This window comes from Mastigoproctus giganteus, chromosome 10 (genome assembly GCF_048544385.1).
Source record: "Mastigoproctus giganteus isolate SK-2022 chromosome 10, ASM4854438v1, whole genome shotgun sequence".
Lineage (NCBI taxonomy): Eukaryota > Metazoa > Arthropoda > Arachnida > Uropygi > Thelyphonidae > Mastigoproctus > Mastigoproctus giganteus.
In genome coordinates, this window is record NC_143584.1 from 177,811,815 (window position 1) to 177,837,016 (window position 25,202).

Sequence of the window (25,202 nt, forward strand, 5' to 3'; positions counted from 1 at the left end):
CTGCTGAACTATGACATCAACGTGGATATCAACCAATAGATAACGGCTGCAGAAACCACTTTCTTTTTCGCTTTTTAGAAACCCTCCCGTTGTGTACACACACACTAAAAGGGGGGGGAGGAAAGGTAGAAGATTCCTTTTATATTCCTCAGCCATGGAAAATTGCCTTCCAGTGTCCTTCCTGCGCTTACGACACACTATATAACCCTACAGGTTTCAGTTTACCGCCCATTAACGTAGTGGCAGAACAAACAACCGTTCCCTGCTTTTGTGTGTGAAACAGAAGTCCACAAACTAGGCTTTTTTTCCTACAGACTTCCAGTTATAATGTCTACTTTCGTTACAGCCGCGAACGAAGAATTAATTAAACGTTTTTCCACTGCAGACTATATCGTGTTTGTGGCGATGCTATTGGTGTCTGCGGCCATCGGGGTTTTTTATGCATGTAGTGGCAGCAAGCAGAACACCACCGCCGAGTTTCTTATGGGTGGGAGATCGATGAAGGCTTTTCCAGTATCGTTATCAGTCCTGGCAAGTTTTATGTCTGCCATTACTTTGTTAGGCACCCCTCGTGAAATGTACCAATACGGAACCCTCTATTGGATGATCATTATTGGATATTTAATACTCATCCCTGTTACTGCTCACGTCTACCTTCCCGTGTTTTATAATCTTCAAGTGACAAGTGCTTATGAGGTAGGTCCATAATTTCATTGCAAATCGTACATCCAATGTTTAAGGATTAGATATTAAATATATAGCGTTTTATTCAAATTCACATAATAAGTAAAGAAGAGCGAAGACTCGGGTTCACTCCTGGAATCCTTTCGCTATTCTGATCATCCTTTCGACGTGTAAACCAAAAAACGACACAGGAATGATACCAAAGTTGTCCAATTCCAAAAATGAGTTGCATTTCAGATAATAGAATATGTGGGGTGTGACCTCTTATAACACGGTTGTTTCAAACTCCAGCCTTCATAAAAGAGCAAAATGCAATATTTCCTAATCTTTTATTTTATAAATTATCCTGTTTTGCCTTTGAGACTTGCACGATGGTTACAATTTCCTGTCTCCCACAGCTTTTAGAAAAAGCCTAGATTTAATTCGCATCTGAAAGAACTTATGAACTGTTAACACCGTGGAGGGACTAGTCTACCTGCAACGAGGGTTGGATGATTTTACCAAAGAAAATCTAGGGTTTTATCATCCAAAACAGTAACTAAGCCGGCCATGGAATTCTTGAAATTTATAGACAGGATGTAGTAACCCCTGAAGACTTTATCAGCCTCAATGTTTAATGTAAAGCAATCAAACCCAATCCAATCAAGTACCAGAGGAAAAAATTTAAAAAAATAACTTGTTTCAACAGATTTAAGTATAAGCGAGATAACAGACCATTTGGACTCCCGAATTTAGGGACCCCTAATTAATATATATATCGCTCACTGGCTGCAATAGTGGCATAACTCAAAAATGGTAATTCTGAAATAATCGATGAGGAAAATTTTGCTTTTAAAATTAGTTTATTTACAATTGAATAAATGATGTGATTGTTGAAATATATTGTGATTCGTCTCATCATACCCAGTGGTACTCAAAATTAGGCTGGTTTGAACAACGTTCCCATAAGGGAACGTTGTTCAAACCAGCTTAATTTTGAACCAGAATACTCGAAAATGTTCGAACCAGAATACTCGAAAATGTAACCCCCCCCCCTTTTGAGTTTTGCCACTATTGCACCAAAAAACACTCAAAATTTGTGACCTTAGTCTCCTAAAGATGGAAGGTAATCAGGATGAAGAGCAAAAAAAAAACATTAAACAAAAGCTTTATTTATATTCATAAACTCAGTACCATGTATGAACTACATTTTAATCTTTGAGAACATAATTGTGGTAAAGCATAAATGAGAACAAGAAGTTAGTACGTAATTATTGGTGTACAAACAAGCAAAATGGAAGAATTTAAGTAATCTTTAGAAAAATATATTCCTTCCATAAATTAACTTTTAGGCTTTTATAAAAGCCTGCATGACATTTGGGAACCGTGTTATTGTTCAACAAACGATGGAGCTCACTGTGCTTCTTTTTCGAAATCGGAATGGAACTCTTGTAGCATGTTTTCAATTCGAAATCTACAAACGTCTCCAAAGGTTTTCTTGTTTTACTATCTTTAACATTAACTGATTTATAATTATCCTGTTTGTATGATGTTTTATATAATAAAAAGAGTCCAAATGCTGCTTTTCTGCTTTAAAGATAGCACTTCATCAGTATTTTCATTAAATTTTATAGAAGTGCGTCGGGCGAAATCTTTCAGGGTCTAAAAATTGCAATGACTCGTCTCTGTCACCTTGAAAAGGTTTCCTGTATTTCTGGCATTTCTAGCTAAAGTAACATATTGTGATGAGACGAATACAGGTCCAGACTGGGGCGATCTTTTAATATTTTTCTATAATAATGAGTTGCACAGTCACTCTCGTTTTGCATATGACCAACAACAAGAAATTTGCATTGCATTACACTCCAATACTGGCACAACTCAAAAAGGATCACTATTGGACACAAACCGCACTCTATTCAGTCCCAAGGTTGGGGGCACACTGAAGAAATGCTACTTTTGAGGCTTCTCGATGCAGTAAAAACTCAGATGGCATAACGACACTTATAGATCTCACACTGCACTGTTATTGCAGAAATGTCCCATAAATGTCCACTGTCCCAACCTCATCAGTTGTATTAACTCAAAATTTAAGAATTTTGAGTTGTGCCACTATTTCAGCCAGTGAGCGATATAACACACACACACACAATAAAGTTAGGTGTGTTAAAATGAACTTAGAATAATTATGCGACCTTTGCTGAATGCGGACTAACTCGTCCACATTTTGCACCAACTATTTGACACTACGTATTTTGAAGTTAATTAATCCATTAATGTTTATTATTGTGAATATTTATTAATTCCAATTAATCCAATTGTATTTCGTGCAGATATAAAATATAACTCACACTAAGCATTGAACGTAGATTACTTTCAGTTTTTCAAGGCCAAAATTTAGATTTTGGTTTTGAAGGAAAAATGTTTGTATAGCAGCATTCTTGAATCACCCAATGAAATCCCTTGAGTTAATTCCTAAATTCGTGCGATCCATAGTCGCCTCCAAAGAAAAATTATTTAGAGAATTATCTTATCACGAATACCTTTCAGCATCAACATTCTGAAACACGAATTCAATCCTTTTATGTCCTTTTCAGCAAATTGGAATATCCGGTCGCTATTTTGTCTCTATAGATGCCAACAAGAATGCTGTTGTCATCCTTATTCATTTTAATATTTTAATATAATTTTAATATTACGTGGCAAAGAATGATTTTCTGTTGGCATCACCAAGAAAGGCGTGACAATATGACGAAATCAGAAAATTCGGTGACCAATGACAGACAAAAAATTGTTCCTTTCTTTCAAATGACCATCAGACGTGAATTAATGAGGTGAGACGGAGGAAGAGGGCATATCATTCCCTACTGTTGTTCTTCCAGTCCGGCTGCATTCGTCTATTGTCTCGGACAACGTACATCTTACCCTGCCATTCTATTTCCGAACTTACTACGATTTCCAGTACCTTAACGTCATTATTTTCCAGAAGATTTAGAGAAGACCTCATCATGTCTGAAAACGTTGAAGAAATATCCGGAAATTTCACTCAACGTTTCTCGGTTCCCGATTACATCGTGTTTGCCGCGATGCTTGGGGTATCTGCCTCCATCGGAATTTTTTACGCATGCAGCGGAAGCAAGCAAAGTACCACCGATGATATTCTTCTGGGAGGTCGGAATATGAAGACGGTTCCTGTATCGTTGTCTGTCCTCGCAAGCTTCATGTCTGCCATTACACTGCTGGGTACCCCTGCTGAGGTTTATCGATATGGTTGCCAGTACTGGATTATTGTCGTGGGCTACTTCGTCCTCATACCTGTTACGGCGCATTTGTATTTACCGGTGTTTTACAATTTAGAGCTGACCAGTGCGTACGAGGTAGGTTGACGTTACGGGTAATGTAACATTACAGTAGATGCTATTTCGGAAATTTTTGAGCAGCGCTAATTTATTTATATATTTATTTAAATCTTCATTACATTAGATAGTATATAATTATGTGTTCCTGTCTCTTTTCTGCTGGATACTTGTAAATTCAATAAATGGTCCGTATCATATAGAAAATTTAAGCCGGAAAATAACTGATACCTAAATAACTACCCCAGTTCCTGGAAGGTGTACAATAGACTATAAGCGCACACACACCCCTAGCTTCAGGGACAGGACTCGAATCCGGCTTTTTCCATCCAGTGTGAGGACGATGGTGATTATAACCATTGGGCAACCTCTCAGACAGGTTGAGAGATCAATCTCGATTCACCCGAGAGACAGTAGTACAAGACTTCAAAGCCTAACATGTATTTCATACATGTTCCCCTCCAATGCCACCAATTTCTGCAACATCCTTGAAATAGACCCAAGGAAAATATGTTTTGAAAAGAAATACAGAAAACAAATCCAGGCTAAAACCTTCTTCGTGGTTCAATTTTGACGCAGCACGAACGATTCCATGGTTGATTAGCTCTACAAACCAGAAACCCAACGTCATCTGCTGCAAGGGCCAATTCGGAATGCTGTTTTCTTCCTGTGATGTGCCAATGGCCACTTTTTATGGTGGAGTTCAAAGTGGACCTCAGACTCTCTCTCCTACTAATCGCATTGATCAAATTCTGTTCATTTTTATCGAATTAATTTAATCTAATTTTCTAATGTTGTTATACGTTTATTGTTATTTTGTTTACTTTCACAAATATCCTATTTTATTATTGTTATACACTAATCGTTTATCTCTTGAGTCTTGTAATCATTATTGTAATTACTGACTTGTCACTAATGTAAACCCCACTAGCACTTTGCTGTCCAAGGGTGAGATCACGATTTCTAACTGAATAAATAAATAAATGAAAACTTCAGCAGGTTTGTAGCTTCCAAAATACTTATACCAGTGCGTCTGACACCACTTACCATAACGTATAAAGTGACTTATGTCTTTCTTCTTGCCCTTTCTCGTCCTGAATTCACTATACAGCATCCCTTCGTATTATCCACCTCATTTAAATCGTATGGTAATAACACGTGACGCTGTTAGTATTAACTTTAGTGGTGGAACATGATGCAAAAAAGCAATTTTAAAAGTATCAGCGGAAAAAAAATAATAAATTCCCACATCACCTGTCCATCCCACCCCCCAGTAATTTGTTTAGTTCTTCCTTCAATTTATTTAAGCTATACACTTCCAAAACAACAGATGGAACTTTGACCCAACTTTTTACCACCCGCTGGCTGAAGGGAAACCTCCGCACACATGTCCTGCAACCATCCTTCCTCAGTTTGAATTTATGTCCCCTCATGTGAATAGTCTGAGCAAGAGGAAGAATATCATCAGCTTGCTCAATCCATTCAAAGCCTTAAACACCTCAATCTGATCACCTCGCAGGTACCCAGAACTGAAGCCTTTCTTAGTAATAGCACCCCCTTTGTTCCCCTCACCAATCTCTCTGCCCTTCTCTGCATCGTTCCAGCAATTCTACATCCTTCCTAAAATGAGGCCTCCAGACCTGTACGTAGTACTCAAGGTGTAGCCTAAACATTGCCTTATACTACGGGATAACCACTTCCTTGTCCCTCCTAGCAAAGTTCCTGTATATCATAGACAAATTTTCCTAGATCCTGTTACTGAAGGAACTCTCCAATTCATGAAAAGTGTAGACGTACCATCATCAATTACACATACTCTTTCCATGAAACCTAACCCTTAGCAACTATTAAAGACAGGATGGATCGTAGAATATTTGAAATACATGAAAAGCTGTACTCTTGTTGTTGTTGTTGTAGGATTATAGGAGAATCCGCGACTAAGGCCATATTGCTCCGTGTTTAATGTCTGTAAATTGTGTGTTCTGTGATATATTTTCTGTTTGCTGGACGAAAATCCCGAGTTTCCGGAGGAAAAACCATGCTACCGTCGCCTGAGACCGACTAACTCAGCCACGTCGTGAAAACGGCCCATAAAAATTCCTCCTGTCATCGAGAACTCAAACTCAGGCCTTTTCCACTGTGTGCGGGGAGGACGGCAATTCTACCAACTGTGAGAGCAATCTGTAACGTTCCTCACTCAGTGAATCTAACCTATTGCTCAAATTTAGTGGTGTATGCGTCCTGTGGATTCCAAACGTTAAAAACACTATTGTCAGAAAGTTAAGTTTCAAACAAATATCTGAAACATCAAGGAAAAACCTGGTTTAATTTTCTCTATTCTTTTGTGGAGGAGTCAACAGAACAATTACGCCAGATTTAAAAACGTAAACAACAACATAAACGGAAGCAAATCACGAATAACCTTTGGAAACCAAAAACAGATGATTTTTAATCTTTCAAAATTTTCAAAAAAGAAAAAAAAACTTGGGCAAATTGGGGAGGACGACATTCGCCAAGTAAAGTCGTAGATGGAATGCCAACTGCTGCAAAAAGGGGTGTGTATCCTTTTCCTCAAGTGCAAATCAAAACTCACAACGATATTCCAATCTATTGATAAAGCTTTCAATATGTCCAGGTGGCCATGATATTCACTTCTAAGCTCCTGGATGGACTATGGAAGTGGTGGGAAGGAAGAATCAGTTCTACATTTATGAGATGAACAGAGCTGATTCTTCCCTTTAATGATTCTAGTTCCGTTTCAAATTATAAAAATATATACCATGTGGAATTTATATTATCTTTAGATGTACCTGGGTGCGTTGTGGAGTTCTTTAATACAGTATATCGAAGTATCATGCCTGTTATTTTTTTATTCTCTGCCTGCACCTTCTGTTTTATCAGGGTGTTCCTTTGCCTCCTACGAAAACGCACACGTCCCCCCCCCCCGACAAAACAGAAACATCTGGGATATATGGGAGTATATAACTCTTACAACCGTTCAAGTTATTGGGTTACCATTGTGAAATTCCGAAAGATTTTAATTGAAGGCTATGACTGTTTCCTTTTATTTTTTTCAGTTTGATAGACAACGAACCAGACAACTCTCGCCAAAGATCTCTGATACGCAGTGAAAGTCCACGAGAGTTCCTCCCATCTCGACAGGGAGTAGCTTGGCACTTGGTCAACGGCGCGAATCGAATCTAGGCCATTTCAATACGGGAGGAGGGAGCCTGGAATTTGATTTTGAAGAGCTTAAAGCTATCCAACTCACTCTGTGCGAATTTTTCATGATATCCGACTTCTATTGTGCAGAAATACTTAAATACATCTTGCGAATGATAAAACATCCAAGCAGAGTGCCCTGGTAGGGATATCTAATTTCGTGACTTCCTGTTCATACTCTACGTTAGTAATGACTCGCTGTTATATTACCAAACTTATATCAATGAAGTGAGTACGTTACTTAAGCCTGTGATCTAATTTAACGATAAATTAGTGGTAACGTACTGCTAATGGCATAACTAGTTTCCTGTAAGTCATTTGCTGGCCACAACCATTATTTCTTCATTTTGGTACTCTTACTCTGTATTAATTCAGATTTCTACATTTACAATAGCTAATACATAAAATTAATTATATATACACGCAATTACGTAAACATATCGAGAAACTAGAATTTCCTGTCCAAATACTGGGCTGGCAGAATCTCTCATGACCCCATTTGACTCTATTAACATTAGTTGTGTTTTTCATGGGTGGTTTGTCACCTGTAAAATAATAAAATGAGCCACCCGAGAACGAATGCATCCACCTATGTGTGATGTGTCCATAAATTGCGTGTTTTTTATTCGGTTTTCCTGTTTTTCGACAGGAAAAACTATGCAGTCCTCAGCTCAGACCGACTAACTCAGCCATGTTGTGAAAAAAAAGCCTATAAAAATTCCTCACATCATTTACAGGATTCGAATACGAACCATTTCCGCTGGATGTGGGGTAATGGTGTTTATGTGCACTGTGCTACCAATATGGCTTTGGGGGTTATGGCTTTAAGCGCATTATAATAGTAGATGCCAGAGCAGAAAACTCACAGCTCATGGCAGTTGTGTAGCTGGAGACAGGTTGTTGATGTAAATGGCCGATGGTGGGTGAAAACCATCGTGCAGGCTGACGACCACAATCAGTTTATGAAAGTATGGTACCAGGGTGGTGAATCAAGCGGTAAATCGGAAAGCATATTGTATCAGACCCTGTCACGGATGGGGTATACAGCAGCATACGACTCCAACTGCTTCCACTTCCTTCAGCTGTAACAAGGAGTTATGGATATAACGGACACAAACATTGGACATTTTAGGGGAGGTAAACAGCCACCTGCTCCGATGAATTCCAGTTCCAGTTGTTCCAGGCCAACGGAAATGTCAGGAAGAATTTGGCAACAGTATCATGAATCAATGTATCCATCGTACCAGGGTCAACAATGCAAGCTAGTGGTGAACATATGATGGTGAATGTTTTCGTGGCATACATTATTAGGTTCCGTGATGCTAGCAGATCAACTTCTTCTGAATGGCACGTGCCTTCTTGGGTATAATTACTATCCTTTCACATCGGAAAGAAAAGGCTTCGGTTCGAATCCCGTCAATGACGCAAAAAAATTTTATGGTCTTTTTTTTTTCAGAACGTGGTTGAATTATTCGGTATTAGGCGTGGACTGCATGAATTTTTTTCTCCCGAAGACGCGATTTTTTTCGTCAAACAAACATTCGACCTCAATTGCCTCGATGCTTCATGGCCTGAGTTACTTTTCTACTTAAGCCACATGCAATAATGTACATGTCTCAAAAATGCAATAGTTAATTTATAAGATGAAATTATTAGAGGGTGTTAAGAGTCCATTGCTACTCAGGGGATATTCATGTGTTGTTGAGGCGGATCGCAGGGTTCCCCACATCAGCCGCCGTTGTACATCTTGTGCAGAAACTTACGCCAAAACCGGCCATTTTTATGTAGCGTGTTGGATGTGTAGGTGTAGTGATATGGTGTGTTGTTAAGTTTTCGACCGCTACCTGGCTCTTAGCAGATGGGAAGTAGCAAACACCTGGTCACAACGTCCCACCCCCATCACAGTCAAGTGGAGGCGGCTAGGGTCTATCACCCGCTGGACTAGCCCAGGGCAAAATACCCGAGAGAGCCCAAATTAGGATGAAATGAAAAGGTTACAGAAGGAGAAGTTTGGGAGCTGGAGAGGTAGGAAAGAATAGAAGAGGGGAGGATAAAACAGGGGGACCCTCCAATAGTTAGGAGGTAGAAGAAATAAAGCAAGACTAAAGGAAAGAGAGGTGGAGAAGTGGACTGACTTCAACAACAATTAAGCATTCACCATAAAACTGGCGAGATTACCATAGGGCCAGATCCTGCCACCGCAGAGAGACGGACGAAGAGTCGGGTACCCGACTGCTAGTTTGATGTGGCTGCTAAGGATCACGTGGAGGCTGTTCAGAAATCTGGCAGAGGAGCATAATTTATAGTTTTACTTCTGCGCAGATGATGGGCAAACTTTCTTGCTGCAGCAGTCCGTCTATTCATGTTTTGCCCAACGCCACACCACGAAAAGTTGACCCACCCCTATACTCCACACTTGGTTTAGCGCTCCTGTTCACGTTAAAATTCACTAACATCTCTAGAGGTTTTACCATTTCATTTAAAACCATGGAAGTATTGTGGAAAGTGTGCTGCCAAACTGTTTTCTCCAATATTTGCATAAATAATAATAATTTACATAAACGCGCATATGCATTAGAGTTCCCATACTTTTGGTAAGACAGTGCAAGTGCGAAGGTAAAAGCCTGGGTGTTTTATGTAAAATATTTAAGCTACAGTTGGCTAGTTAAGGTAACCTAAACGTGGAAAAATATCTTTAATATTTTAACCAGTAAATTTCGCCAAAAAAAATTAAAAGGGCAGGAAAACTTTCGAATATGAGTGGTTTATCTGCTCATTCTACCATAAAAAGAAGTATCTGTTTATCCATAATTATCTCGCATCTCTGACATGGTTTTGTATCCTCATCAGCGAGCAGATAGAGCGGTTTTTATTAGCAAATTTATTATTTGTTATTTCCATGGCCCCTTTTCATGTTCCTGACTTACTGTTCCACTAATTTCTAGTCGTCCTTCGACAATGGCGCTATTACGAAGCTATTTTGACTTTCATCAGTGTCGGCAACGCAATACATTCAAAGTAGAGGTCTTGATCGATGACGTTAACAAAACGACGATTTCATATCCAGCCAATGAAATATAACAGATATGTTCTTTTGTCACCGTTACTACTAACGACAAACTCTTCAAACGGGTGACAGAGGAACAGCTGTCCTCCACTCTTACCTTCCAGCAAATGCGCAAACACAACCCTGCCTCCATTTACAAGTGTTGAAGTAGTACAGATGCGCGTATTGTCCGAGAGAATTCATCGAATGTGATTTTGTGCTCCAAACTTCCCAAAGAGTGTTAATTGAGATTTTAGAGGAGAAATTTTCCAGTCATGTCTTCAGATGAAGTGACCATCCAAGAACAGTTAGTGTTAAGATTCACCGTTGTCGATTATATAGTATTCGCGGCGACCCTTGCGGTATCGGCAGTTATAGGGATCTACTATGCATGCACTGGGAATAAACAGAGCACCACTTCGGAGTTTTTGATGGGAGGAAGATCGATGAAGACGCTCCCAGTTTCTTTGTCGATCCTAGCCAGCTTTATGTCTGCAGTCACACTATTAGGCACCCCTGCAGAGGTGTACCAGTATGGAACCTTATATTGGATGATTATTATTGGCTACTTGGTACTAATTCCAGTCACTGCCTACGTGTATATGCCAGTTTTCTATCATCTTCAACTCACTAGCGCATATGAGGTAAGTTAGAACCAAATAAGATTAGTTTCTATAGAAAAACAAACCGGAAATCTGTTACCTAACTTGATTCTATTAACTTGTATTTAAAAAACGATAGTTGTGATTTTTAAAATAACTGACTACATACATGCGTTGGAACCAGCTGCCTTTGTTGATCAGTACTCCTGTTTATAAAATAATAATAAATGAAAACGTTTTAGAACACACCTCTTAGAGGATGGAATGTTTATCCAAGATAAGGTCAGAGCACCATAAAACTTTATAGGTTGATGTTAGCCACATTACTGGCAAGTATTAAGTAGCGAAACAGTTGCTTTGAAATGATAAGTCGTTATTAATATTCCATGGTAATGCCATGAATACAATACCACCAATTATCGTATAATATATTCGTGTCTGCAACTCAATCACTGTCGAATTCATTTCCGTTTATGGGATCTCACTGATTTTGATTACTGAACACTAACAGGAGTGCAGGTGAAACTTCTCGAGGCCAGACTCGTTGTTTTTATCAACACGTTTGACAATAAATGCACGATTATAATAGTGCTGTCAACAAATAATGTTGTTCTGATGTTTACCCCGAAAGTTAAATATTTACTATACTTTCAGGATATGTTTCATATCCTGAAAACACAATTATATATAACGTGTCCGCTATTACAAATGGCTGCTTCCGGGATTAGTGAATGTGGAAATGAACTTTTTATTCTCCGAAATAAATTTCCAAATGCTATTTGCATGTTGTGAGGACTAAAATATCCAGAATTACTAACTTGAGGGGAGAGAAAATCCCACTCCCTTCACCTGATATCGGTTACTTACACTTTAGATAATGAATGTGGCAAAGGGAGAGTAGGTAGTCTAACAAAACTGGAGGTCAAAATAATGGAATAATACAAAGGTACCTGTAAAATAAAAAGTAATATGTTAAATGTGCTTAATGCTGCAAATTCGATTAATTTAACGTCTTCTTCAAGAGTCAGCCGTCAAAACCAAGGAAAATACAACAAGAAGTAAGGCCTCTGTTTCTAACATGAAATATACGTAGCATGTGGTACATTATAATAGTAATAGATATTCATAAAGGATTATAGACCTGGGGTACTAATATGTATATAGTAGAAAGATCCCAACGACCATAAAGAAATGTAGTTAAGTAGGTAATGAATGTGGCAAAGGGAGAGTAGGCAGTCTAACAAAACTGGAGGTCGAAATCATGGAAAAAAAACACAAAGGTACCTGTTAAATGAAAATAAAAAGTAATATATTAAATGTATTTAATGCTGCAAATATATTTCATATTAGAAACAGAGGCCTTACTTCGTGCTGTATTTCCCTTGGTTTTGACGGCTGACTCTTGAAGAAGACGTTAAAATCATAGAACTTTCAGCATTAAGTACATTTTAATATATTACTTTTTATTTTACAGGTACCCTTTTGTTTTATCCTCGATTTAGATCTCCAGTTTTGAAGGATTATAGACCTGGGGTACTAATGTATATAGTAGGGAGACTACTATATATAGTAGTACACCAGGTCCATAATCTTTCAGGAATATCTATTCTAAATATATCTATTACTATTATAATATATATGTATATATAAATATATAATCCAATTAATATAAAAATTAAATAGAGATAAAAATATATTAAAAATAAATAAGAAAAATAATAGTAGAAAATAGTAATAGTAGGAAAAAAAATATATATATATGTTATATATACAAGGTGTTTCAAAGGTATGTGCAAAATATTCTGTGACCTATTGTAGTGGGGGAAAGTTATATAAACATGGATCTGATTCGGAACAGTCACGAAGCTGTGTATGGCTGCTTAAATTTAGAAAAGTGGCTGTGAAGTTTTCAATAACAAAAAGTATTAAATTTAAGAATAAAATAGCATTCTTTTTATTATTTTACGTCACTTCCTAAATAATGCTAATGACACTAACTCAGTCACTAACGTTGATTCGGTAGAGTAAGTAGCGGGCGTGCATAAAAACGTTACATTCTTCATACCTTCGGTTCTAGCTATTAGATTTTAAACGGTTTTGATTTTCGTCAAAGATGTTTTCACCTAAAATAGAACATCGTTCGTGCGTACAGGGTATGCAAGGATAATAATTGCCGGATTTCTATTATTATGATTTTAATGAAATTTGGGATGGTTCGACAAATTGTTCTGGGGGAAGCCAAATATAAAATTTTATGAAAATACGTTTAGCGACAGCCAAGTTGTTACATGCAATCGGACGGACGGACGGTCATGGTGAACAGGCGCATTATTTTTAAGCATTCAAAACTGCGTATACATCTTTTTTAATTCAAACAACCATAGATAGCTTTTTATCATTCAGAAACACGACTATTTAGATGCGTTAGCATAATACATAATGCGCCTATTGTCTTCACTATGACCGTCCGTCCGGTTGCATGTAACAACTCGACTTTCGGTAACATTAAGCATAAAAGAGATTGGGCAGGCAAATATCTTCACGAAGTATCACCCCCTGTTTCATTTTGCATTATTTTATTCTTAAATGACTTTTCTGTAACATATTCTGCAACGAAAAATATTAGGTCACGTGAATGTGCTGGCAATATAATTAAACCGTTAGCATCCTTCTTCCCGCATGGCTGTGCCTTAATATAGACACACTTACAATCAGTCAAGTCACGCCGTTTGGAAACTGCTGACGTTTTAAAGACCTGCACTATTACAGTTTTCTGAAGTTCTGCCAGCACCAGTGAAACGCCTCTTGACATTCTAGCAATGACAGGCGGTTTTATAGCGTTCGCTGCTTCACTAAAGAGGATATAATTAACAAGATCATAATTATCGTAAAGTAAAGCATATACGCTACAAAAAAGGACAATCTAACATGTTATTATGCTTTATTGTGTAGAGTTTTACGTCATGTTTTGATATTGTACTATAAAATTATCTTTTGTAAATGGCACGTCGATTTTTTTAAATTCCAGATCATCTCATTATATCCACTTTCCTTTCCAGTACTCCCTTTTTATATAAAAATGCTGATTTATTGCTGATTTATCAGTAAAACAGAACCAAATATTCCTCATTAAGGTACCTCAAAAAGCGTGTACAACCTGTTAATAACAAGTTTGGTCCTAGGGGTGCAAAACATTAATACTGGAGCCCTTTGTTCTTGCCAGCTGTAACCCCTTCCCTAAGGACCGGTCTTACCTTTGAAAACATACGGATCAACTAACCAAATAACAACTAATTTCAGAACCTCTGTATTCTACCGATCACACTATCCATTTATATACACCGTAATCTTGAAAATGTTACAAAGCAAAGCACCGCTTGGATGATTCTTTGAGGCGAAGAATAATGTGAAGAATGGAGGCAGCACAAAGTCAATCCGAAGTGGTCAGATGGCTAAATGTGACTCAAAGCAGTTTACGCAAACTGGCTGTTGAAGACCTGTCCTTTATGAAGGAGAAATTGCACCAAATTTTCTTTAAATGGGCCATAATGCATGTCCATTAAAAGAAAGTCCTCACAGAAGTCGTGTAGTCGTGTATAACCCGCATGAAATATCCAACAAGATCTCCTAGATTTCCATTATTTGAGAATGCCTGGGATGCTCTAAATTTTTGTCCCACAGATGCCAGTTAATATGTCATACCTACGTTGATACTCACGAATGTCACACGTCATATGATGGTATGTTTAGGTGGATTACTCCCTTTTTCTCTTCACTCAGTAATTCGGGGTTTTCGTCCCTGGAAACTGACCGCTGAATACGCAAAATTTACAAACACAGTGCAATGAGGTTTTTTAAAACAGTCAACTGTAATAAATTGCATCTGTTACAGCGAAATCTTTGAAAATTTAAACTTCCCTCCGAAGAATAGAGTCCTCCAATGATAAATTTTGACAGCACGCAGAGGAATAACGCTTATAGAGCGTGTGGAAAGCATGGCAAAATGTTTTTGTCATACTTTTCACAACCTTTTCACTTCAACATCAGAAAACTTCTCAACTTATCCACACGGCGTTGTGGATAAGTGGATAAGTTGAAACGTAATTCGCTAGTTTTTGATTGTTGACCATTTACTCCATCATTGTAATCTATTCTAATATAAACTACGATACTGGCATTCCATACTAAACATAAGGCCTCTATTTTCTTAAATCCGTCACTGTCTCCAACCCATTGTTTTTATCAGTTAGGTTTCATGAGAATCCATCTTCAAGAACGATTGTGCGTTCACGCACAAAATAAATGGTCCTCACACTTTCAGTTGTAGGTCATTGGTACGCTAATCATATTCTAATTAGGCACCTTTCCGCCTTCTTTTTTTCCCTCAGCTGAGTGTTAGCAACCAGGAAAGCCTGGCCTATTTCTTCATACTTCAATTAAGCGCTCCAAACCACATTGATAACATTCATTATGGTGATAAATAATGTTCCCACTGCAATCTGCTATACTCGAAGACCAAAAAACTTGTCCCTTTGTAGATTTGAATGATCGTTCTGGGAAAAAACGAAGTTCATTGATCAGTGTGGACAGTCCTTCCATATTTCAAGAACTTCCAAAACCTGAATGAAATACACGATTCTCAGCTAATAAATAATCCAAATAGTATGAATGCGTTTTAAAGAAAATAAAAAAGGAATTATAAAAGAACAGGCGTTTGATTATTCAGTTTTTAATGATGATATAACTTTGGCTCCTTGAAATACTTGGAAGCAAACTGCTCCTCCGGGTCATTAGCAATAGACTTATTTTGAAATCATGTCTAGTATTTCCAAAGGCGCACGCATAGACATTCAATGTTTTTGAATAATGATTGTAAGAATTAAAAAAAAGTGCCATTACTAATTCTTAGAATTAACAATAAGTAGCTGCCAAGATGAAACCACATTCAAGGGCGCACCATGCATTTTATTTTAAAAAAAATACTCAATAGCAAAAATTATTATATACACGCAATTTATGGATATCATACACGTGGCCAGATAGGATAGCAGATGGCCCTAACACGACAGTTTTTCTGTACAGGAGTACTGTGAAGTGGATACAATTGCTGTTCAAATATGTCTTTATTTCCCAGAGAGAGAAAACATTACTATTGTATCCACTTCGCAGTACGCCTGTACAGAAAAACTGTCGTGTTAGGGCCATCAGCTATCCTATCTGGCCACGTGTATTATATCCATTTGCCTGCTTTGCTGAACAAAAACCATGCGTTTCTGGAGTAATAGACCTTGCCTTCTCCTGAGACCAACTCAGCGATGATGGTGATTATAACCACTGTGCTACACGTCCAGGCTCAGCACCTAAATAGGAAATATTACCACAAGGTATAAACAACCACAGAAATTCTTGTCTGTGGCTCATTTTACAAGTACACGTAATCCTCAATTTCATGTTCTGGTTTCAGATGAATTATGTTTTTCAACAAATGAAATTGTCAACTCTTAACGCTCATAATTGGGCCGAAGAAAATCCACATACAAATTGTCAGTACTAATTTTCAACATACCTTTTTCTTTAATGTTTGGTGTGGTCTGTTTTGGAGACAAACTTATTGGTCCTTATTTTGTATCAGCAAAGTTTTCAGGTACGGCATAGCTATATTTTCTGCGGAACGATTATTCTTGGTAACTGTTGAGAGACAGACCCCTTGAAAATCAGAAGAGAATATGGTTTAGGCAACATGTTGTACCAATCCGATATGATGCAATTTTCCATTGACGTTTCTGAATTATTTTTAAATGTAATAACTAGTATACTGCTTGCAAAAATCCTGTACAATGGTCATTACGGTTACTCAATTTCTTTTTTTCTCACATCCTTAGATTACTTTATGTGGGTTTCTTTCTTTTGGTTTAATGCTAACAGAAACCTTATTACGTTTCGTAATTCATGATTAATATTTAATATCTCAGAAATAAATACTTTCGAGACGTATGTTTATACACACACTGGCCAAAAAAATACTAACCTTTATTCAGTATCGAATCCGGTCTCCTTTATTTCGAATAAGAGCAAGTGTGCGGCACGGCATGGATTCGATAAGGTGTTTTAGAGCGTTTTGGTCTAATTGTAACCATCCTTCCACAACGTTGAAGGAAGAGGACTAAGTTGTCGAATAGCTCTCTCCAGCATATTCTACATTCTCAGCAGAACTGAGATCAAGTGAATGTGGGGGCTAAGGAATATGGGAAATTCGTGTCGTGTTCTCCGAACCATTCTTGCATTATTCTAGCAAGATGTGTTGCTGCATTGTGATCTATAAAATAGCCATCACCTTCGGGATAAAAGGGACATTGCAGGGTGCAATAGATCTGATACAAAATTCAGGTACTCCCCGGATAATATTCGACCTTTCATCTGTATCCACGGGACCAGTCCGTGTCAACAAAATATTCCACATACCACGATACCACCTTCATATGTTTGGTTTGGCTTAACGAGGCAAGCAGAGTCCATCGCGCCACACTCTCTGCCTACAATGCAAAACAAAGTGTATCGTAATTCGTCTGACTACATGACTTTCATCCACTGTTCCACTGTCCAATCACAACGTTCTCGGCACCACTGCAAGTGGAGTTTTTTCTGTTTTTCTCTGAAACAAGTTGCTTCAAATAAGCAGGCTACTGCCAGTACCCAATTTCTTAAATTTCTTTCACAGGTACAGGTTTAAACAGGGAAGTTCTGGGAGCGCTTGAATTCATGCTAATTGTTCCATACCGGATATCGTATTTTTCTGCACAGTATACGACAGATTCCTTAGAATATACGACAGCTTTGCTCGTGAAGTTTTGTTTTTCGGCCACATTTACGCCTTTGCAATGTGGAAGAACCGCTTGCTTTCCAGTCATTAGAAACCTCTACCTCTGAGATGGATGCGTTTGAGAAACCAGTTATGTCTTTTCATATCTTGAATGATGACTCCTGCTAAACGTGAACCCACGATAAGGTCTTTTCCAGTCTGATAGATAAAGGTAATAATAAGGTCTTAGGAGCATCAGCGACTAAGACCATAATGCTCCGCATATATTGTCTGTAAATTCCGTGAGTTCTGTGGTCGATTTTCCGGGAGGAAAAACCATTCTACCCTCGCCTGAGACCGACTAACTCAGCCAAATCGTGAAAAAAAGGTCCATAAAACTCCTCACGTCATTAATGGGACCCGAACTCAGATCTTTTCCACCCGGTGTGGGGAGGGGGAGGACGACGATTCTACCAACTGTGCTACCCACGAGAACTTTATACAATGGTTCGTATTTTTTTGGCCAGTGTGTATAGTAACTTCTCTTATTTTTAGATGTCGAATATATTTCAACACTCCTTCCGTAAAATTTTTAAAATCCCTGTAGTTATCTGTACAATCAGGATCCTGAAACATTTAAATACGTTGGAAAATTATATTGTATTCTACATCTTGCAATACATGTAGTAGGTGTTTTACGTTTTCTTTCCGCTCAAGAGAAATTTTTTGTAACACTATGATATTGAACTGTTATTAACTAGAAGAACTGTGATAGAATTGCCCCACTCATAGAACCAGTGCTATTATGTTTTACGTATCATGTTTCCCAAATCAAATTGTTTCAAGATTTGGCTACATTACATGGCCTCCAAGTTTCCTCCGATTTCAACGCAAAGAACTTTTTCTGTGGAGATATCTGGAAAATATTGCTTAGTTAAAAGTGAAATTTTCACATGAAATAGGCTGATTGATGAAAACTTTTGCGGTGAAATTTTTCAGTATACATTAGAGAGCTGAGTAATTAAGGAAGGAATATACTTATCCAATTTAGTTTTCAAGAACCAAAACTACATTACTTATAGTGTTAAAATTTCTATCACCTCGTGGGTAGCACAGTGGTTATAATCACCGTCTCCCACACCGGTTGATAAAAGGCGCAATCTAAATCCTGTCAATGATGCAAGGATTTTTATGGACTGTTTTCACAATGTGGCCGAGTTAGTTGATCTCAGGTTGTATGGTTTCCCCTCCCGGGAACTAGGGTTTCGTTTTTCGTCTAGCAAACCGACCGAAGGATACACGAAATTACAAACAAAGTATAGAGACGCCGCATAGCTTTAGTTGCTTTGGTAAACTAGAAAGTGTATTGGCTGTTCCAGAAGAACAGCATGAATTGTTTTGGGTGTGACAATTCGTTTTTTTTTAAGATGATCGGGCTTGCGTATTTATTTACACTGATATACCTTGACGTACAGTGGCTACACAGAGAAATATCTAATGGTGATGAAAAGTTCACTGGTCTCTACCTCCAAATCCAACGTCGAGGGCAACTCTTCATCCAGCCATTCTCTATATACACTTCTTCTATCATAGTGTTTTAAAAGAAGAATGGGCAAATTATTCCGTCTATCCAGAGAACTAACCATACCATAATATGGATACCATCTTGCTCTTTGGACACGATTACTTCTGGCTCGTGTGTTTTGACAATTACCCTCACCCGACACAAAAATTAGCCTCATCACCGAAAAGTATAATGGTTGAAACCAAGATTGTCTTCCTCTAAACGCAGTTCCTATTCACAAAGTTCCTGGGTCCATCCAAGTCATATTCACTAGGTGTCTGGTGAATTTGTAGTTTGTAAAGATAACAGTGGTTTCTCTTCAAGATGCAGAGAACTCGAGTGACACCCCAATTTCCACAGTCATGTGGTTCAGAAAATTGTTCGGGCTGAGTGAAACCTTCTCAGCACTGAGGTCATTATTGCTTCATAAGAAACTATCCATGAAGGTCCACTGCGTTATTTATTCACGCTGACCTCGTCTCCTTGAATTGCGCTAGTAATTTGCATGCATAAGAATGGGTCATTACCCATTCCTATGCATGCAAATCCTATTCGTAATTCGCTATGACCTCCGCACAACAGAGTACAAATGTACTTCCACGCGCTCCTCCTATTCAGTGCCACCAGCCACCAATGCAACAAATGTTACTGCCTAAGATTCCAGACATATTTTTTACCTAAGAAATTATACAAGATGTCTATCGTTGGTTTAAATATACATTTTTACACCCAGTAATTTTTTCTCTGGAAGAATACTACAATTGGAGTTAATACCAACTTAATTCGCGACCATGAAAATAGCGCATGATCTAGAATAATTTTATAGCACAATCACTAATGCTTTTAAATTCAATGTTTCTTCCATTTACAGTACTTGGAGAGAAGATTTAATCGCTTGGTTCGTACAATGGGGTCGATGACTTTCTCCCTTCAAATGGTGAGTTCCTGGATATTAGAAATTTCTAATAATTTTCACTTAAAAAATAATCAAAAAAATATTATTATAAATAACTCGCGCGCACATATAAGAAACCGGTAAGGTGTAAGAACGAATGTAGTGCCCTCTAATGGCAGCATTTTAACTTCGTGAAGAAGGAAGTTACAGTTTTCATCATCCATCAAAGCTTGCTTAATTTCTGTGAATATTTCAGGCCTGCGTACTTACTGTCACCATTTAAGCTGTCCTGCAGTTGTAATTATAAGAAGTTTATGACCTTTGTAAGCTAAACTAATGGCGTTTTATGCCTAGAAAGCGCTACTTTCATACCATTCCCGCAGTATAATAGTAATAATCATGATTTATAAGAAAAAAAAACAGCAAAACGCAAAGACTTAGCGCGAACCGAGAAAATTTCGTTTCTATGCATCAGTGAAAGATTGGTTTGTTTATAATTAGATATAATCACAGTTCTATTTCGTGTTACCTCTTTAACTAAACATCATCCCTCTTTTATTTAGATTTTATACATGGCCATAGTCCTCTACGCTCCTGCTTTGGCATTATCGCAAGGTAAGAACTGATTCCATCCCATTGTATATAATATTGTCTTTGAAAAGTCTAAAATTAAAATCGATTGAAGTAATATCGGTTACAATGTCTTTTATGAAGTTGGATACAATGAGGTGTTCTTCAATTTATTTTCTTTATTTCAGTAACTGGACTTCACGTATGGCTGTCTGTTGCATCGATTGGAATAGTATGCACCTTCTACACAACCATTGTAAGATTTAAATTATTATATTTTTCTTTTATTTCTTTTCTCTTATGCGCGGTTCTACAAAAAAGGTTCTTCGACCAATGCATTCAGCCATGTTCTCTGAAGAGTAGCGAACCGTGAATTGGGTGGTAACCTTGCACGTATCATCCCACTGTGTCACCTTTATTAAGTCGTCTGTTACACGGCCCTAAATAGTACAAGGGCGAGTGTAAGCTGGTGTTCCAATTTCCAAACAACGTCTGTGCGTGTTAAGCTTTGCGTTAAACGTGGAAAAACAACTTTGAGTACACATGAAATGTAGCAAACAGCATTTGGAAATAAAGCGTTAATCCTTACAAGAATGTTGAGTTCGATTTCAAAGTTTCACCACAGAAAGTTGCACGGCAAATGCAGATAGTTTAGCGCGCATGCGTAATTCATTATAAAGACACAACAACTTTAGAAAATCGCACCTGGCTCTTTATAATGCACATCTCACTGCTGCCTTGTTATAGTTGAATATTTGACGAAGCACAACGTTCCATCTTGTGGTTCATTCACCTTCTCAACCGATTTTACTTCCTCTCTTTCCTTCTCTTCCCAAAACTGAAGGCTCAACTTCTGACAAAAGATCTGACAAAAGGAAGGATATTAAACAACATTGTAAGAATCGGTTGCTTATACTGTACAAGGTTATCCATTCATTGCACAACCAGCCAACAGTGTGTACTGAAGTAACTATGGAAACAGCACATGATATCATCGGATATGGAGTGTGATGTTTTAATAAAAGGCGGTTTCATTGTGATAGCAGTGACATTAGAGAAACAGCACAGCATCGATTAGTGCGGTGCATAAGATGGATTTTTCCTTAGAAGAGCATGTTTATTTTTGTTGCCTACGAATTCTTATCTGTGGGGCACTCGAGAATAAGGCTTACGCAACCAACCTAAACACCATGGATAAAGTGTAGCAAAACATTGAACCTGAACCTGCATAAAAGCATCGCTTGAACAACGCTATTTGATTCTAGTTAGTGAATGATCCATCTCAGAACTTTTTGATAGGTTCTCGTAGTTTTAAAAATGTATGTATAAATTATTTTTGATCATTAAATTACAATAAAAAATTATACTCACTAGCCAAAAAAATTGCGATTGACATCAACACCAGTACTGGACTGTATAACAGTAAAAAAGATCTTGTGGTCTGACTGACCAGTCTCGATTTAAACTTTTTTTTGCACCTAATGGTAGGGTGGAAGTGTGGCGTGAACCTCACAAAGCCAAGCATCCAGACTGTCTCATATCCACCACTAAAGCGGCTAGAGATGGAATCGTGCTATGGGGCATGTTTCGTGGTTCCGGACAGGGTCCGATCATACCGTTAGAAGGTCGTGTTACCTCCAATGAATATCTTTCTGTCATGTTGAACCAACTTCACCCTGAAATGTATCTGAGTAGTTTGAGGAACATTTACAAGATTTACAATGTCTAACATCTACCCTAGCCACCCAATTCTCCAGATCTTAATCTAACTGAGAATGTCTGGGATATACTGGAAACGGCAGTTAGGCTTCGCAATTCTCTGCCGACCACAAAACTGCAGTGGACAAATGTGAGAGAATGGCCAAATCTGGAAGTAGACGCCCTCAGATTCCAAGTGGAATCCATGCCATGACGTGTACAGACTATAATTCAGGAAAAGTGTAGTCCTCCTAGATATTGAATAAAGGTTTCCAATTTTTTGGACACTGAGTGTGTAACGATTCTGTTAATTATTATTGGGAGCCTCTTTCTAAGCATTAGTTTCATCTGAATACTTATAATGAAATTTGATTGGTTTACTACAAATCCAACATTTAGATCGTAGATATAGCTTAGCTTAATTTTTCAGCACTCACCTCATGAGGTGAGTGCTGAAAAATACAATCCATGCCTCAATAGCTTCAGGATTGACCGCACAAAAAATAATTAAAGATATTCTTTGGCGTTTTCCCAGACATGTATAGAGGGACTGTCATGTTTAGGCTTGAAAACAGTCTAGTTTTCTGCATGATATACTGTTTCTAGCGTTGCTGAATGTCATTAACGCAAACCTAGAAAGTTATTCAATCAGGCATCGATATTCAACGGCTTGAATATCGATTACCCTTCACTGCTTGCTCTTCTTGTGAGATTCCTAACTTACCACCGAGTCGACACTGAACAGGTAAGCCTGATCTCCAAGCTCAAAAAGAATTTCACTTCAACAAGAAATATTTTAAGGAGAACTCGTGTTTATATTTAATGTGAGTTTAGTACGATGGTTCTCAAACTTTATCAGCTGATGATTTGCCGCTATGATTCGCCCCTAAATTTATGAATGCAAATTTGTTACAGTAGACCCGGGTCTATCTACTGTAAAAGAACCGGCGTTCTTTTGCAGCAGAACGCCGGTTAACCTCATGACCGGTTATCCGAACAGCAGGCGGATGAATTCCATGAATTTTTCTCTTAAGTCAGGCAACTTTTTCAGACCGAAATTTATATACACATTTCTCTCAACTAAATGTAAATAATTTTATACATTTATTGAATACATAAATTTCAGAAATATTTTTTCCTGACTGCTTTACTGAAGGCCAAAATTGCAAAACTGTTAATGTGCATCATTCAAGCAAACTTCCTATTTTGGATAGTTTCATAAGTTGTAATTCAATTGTTAAAAGACATCTGGTTAAGTCTTTCTGGCCAAAGTGTTGCCTCTTAAATAAATCATCTCTCTTTATGATGAAATACAACTGAAACGTAATCGAGGGGGGGAATTTTACATTGTATATTTTAATGGTTGGATAATTTTAAATCACGTTTAGCCGAACATACTTCCTGTATATTGTCTGCTTGCAAGATAACTGCCCGATGTTTAACATCTACCATATAATGATGTATTTGAGTTCAGTGGAACTAACTATAGTCGACAATCACCATTGCGATTTGCTATTGCCTAAGGACAGAAAAGATTCAAGCTGTCCTCTTTTTTGTAACTACATAAAAGAACTGTCGTCAAAGTGACATATGTAAAAATTATATTAAAAAATCTTAAATAGAGTAAGTAGTTATAATAAACATTTTGCATGTCTTAAACTCTGATCCATTTGCAGGGAGGAATAAAGGCTGTTGTGTGGACCGATGTTTTCCAAGTTTTGATGATGTTTGCTGCCATGCTTGCTGTAGTCATTAAAGGGACCATCGACGTGGGAGGGATCGAGTATGTTTGGCAGAAAAATGTCGAAGGACAAAGGATTGAATTTTTCAAGTGAGTTCGTCAACTGAAATATTTCAATGTTTTCTTCTTTTTTTTTTTTTTAAATTTCGTAATTTTGTAAACATCGTGAAACTGCAACTAGATTTTTGTTTTTAGCTTCGATCCCAACCCAATTACGCGCCATTCCTTTTGGAGTCTTGTTATTGGTGGATACTTCACATGGCTGGCAATTTATGGAGTAAATCAAGCAATGGTGCAAAGATATCTTAGCATACCGACCATCAGAGGAGCTCAGACGTAAGTGAAATTTATACTTAATTTCCCAACACAGTTAAATAGAATCTTTGCAAAATACACTGATCTAGATCACCTCATCGTTAACGCAGTGTGCAATACACAAATCTAAACAAAGTGCAATAATTTATTATAAGTAAATTAAAAGGACAATTATATTCGGTAATTTCAGAAGCCGAAAAAGAGTATATACCACATATATATTTTGTCATAAAACAAAAAATCAAGTACTGTTTTTTTTCATTTAAAGAAACGACAAAGGAATCAAAAAGAAGTTCCAGCGTGTTCTCCCACAAAAAATAACCTCCACTATAAGTGAATATTTAATATTTTAGACCTGTTTATTTCGAAAATATCTTTGAAATGTGAAATCGGTTTTTCAGTTATTTGTCATTAAAAATAAATATCGAACCACAATGAAACTCAAGCCTGACTTGCACTTAATTAAAATTAATCAACCAAGATTACTCCGAATCCAATATAGTTCTGCTCAATGAGGCAAACAAGCTCCTCATTAGGCTTTTAATTTTTGAGAGACATAATTAAAACTCTACTGTTGTTAAAAACGTTTATAGCTCACCACACTGGTAGTGTGCGAACTTCTGGTGGTAGAAAACACAGTTCCATCTTCAAATAAAACTTATGATACAATATAAATTCTCTGATCCGCATTTCTCAAAAAAGACAGTTGATATTTCAACTGTCTTCTAATT

At 37.6% G+C, this 25,202-nt stretch overlaps 1 protein-coding gene across 2 annotated transcripts in view; it reads left to right on the forward strand.

The window, feature by feature from the left end:
• The first annotated feature begins 289 nt into the window (after window positions 1–289).
• Window positions 290–25,202, forward strand: part of LOC150079573 (sodium-coupled monocarboxylate transporter 1-like) — a 41,656-nt gene continuing 16,743 nt past the window's right edge. Inside the window, exons 1-6 of one of the 2 annotated variants that reach the window (XM_090383749.1) lie at window positions 290–696; window positions 20,124–20,189; window positions 20,711–20,762; window positions 20,906–20,973; window positions 24,092–24,246; window positions 24,352–24,492. In XM_090383749.1, coding sequence (XP_090239875.1) covers window positions 328–696; window positions 20,124–20,189; window positions 20,711–20,762; window positions 20,906–20,973; window positions 24,092–24,246; window positions 24,352–24,492 — 851 coding nt within the window. In that variant the 5' untranslated portion in view covers window positions 290–327. Of the gene's footprint in view, window positions 697–10,470; window positions 10,932–20,123; window positions 20,190–20,710; window positions 20,763–20,905; window positions 20,974–24,091; window positions 24,247–24,351; window positions 24,493–25,202 lie in introns of those variants that run through there. The other variant, XM_090383748.1, reaches the window with a different exon arrangement.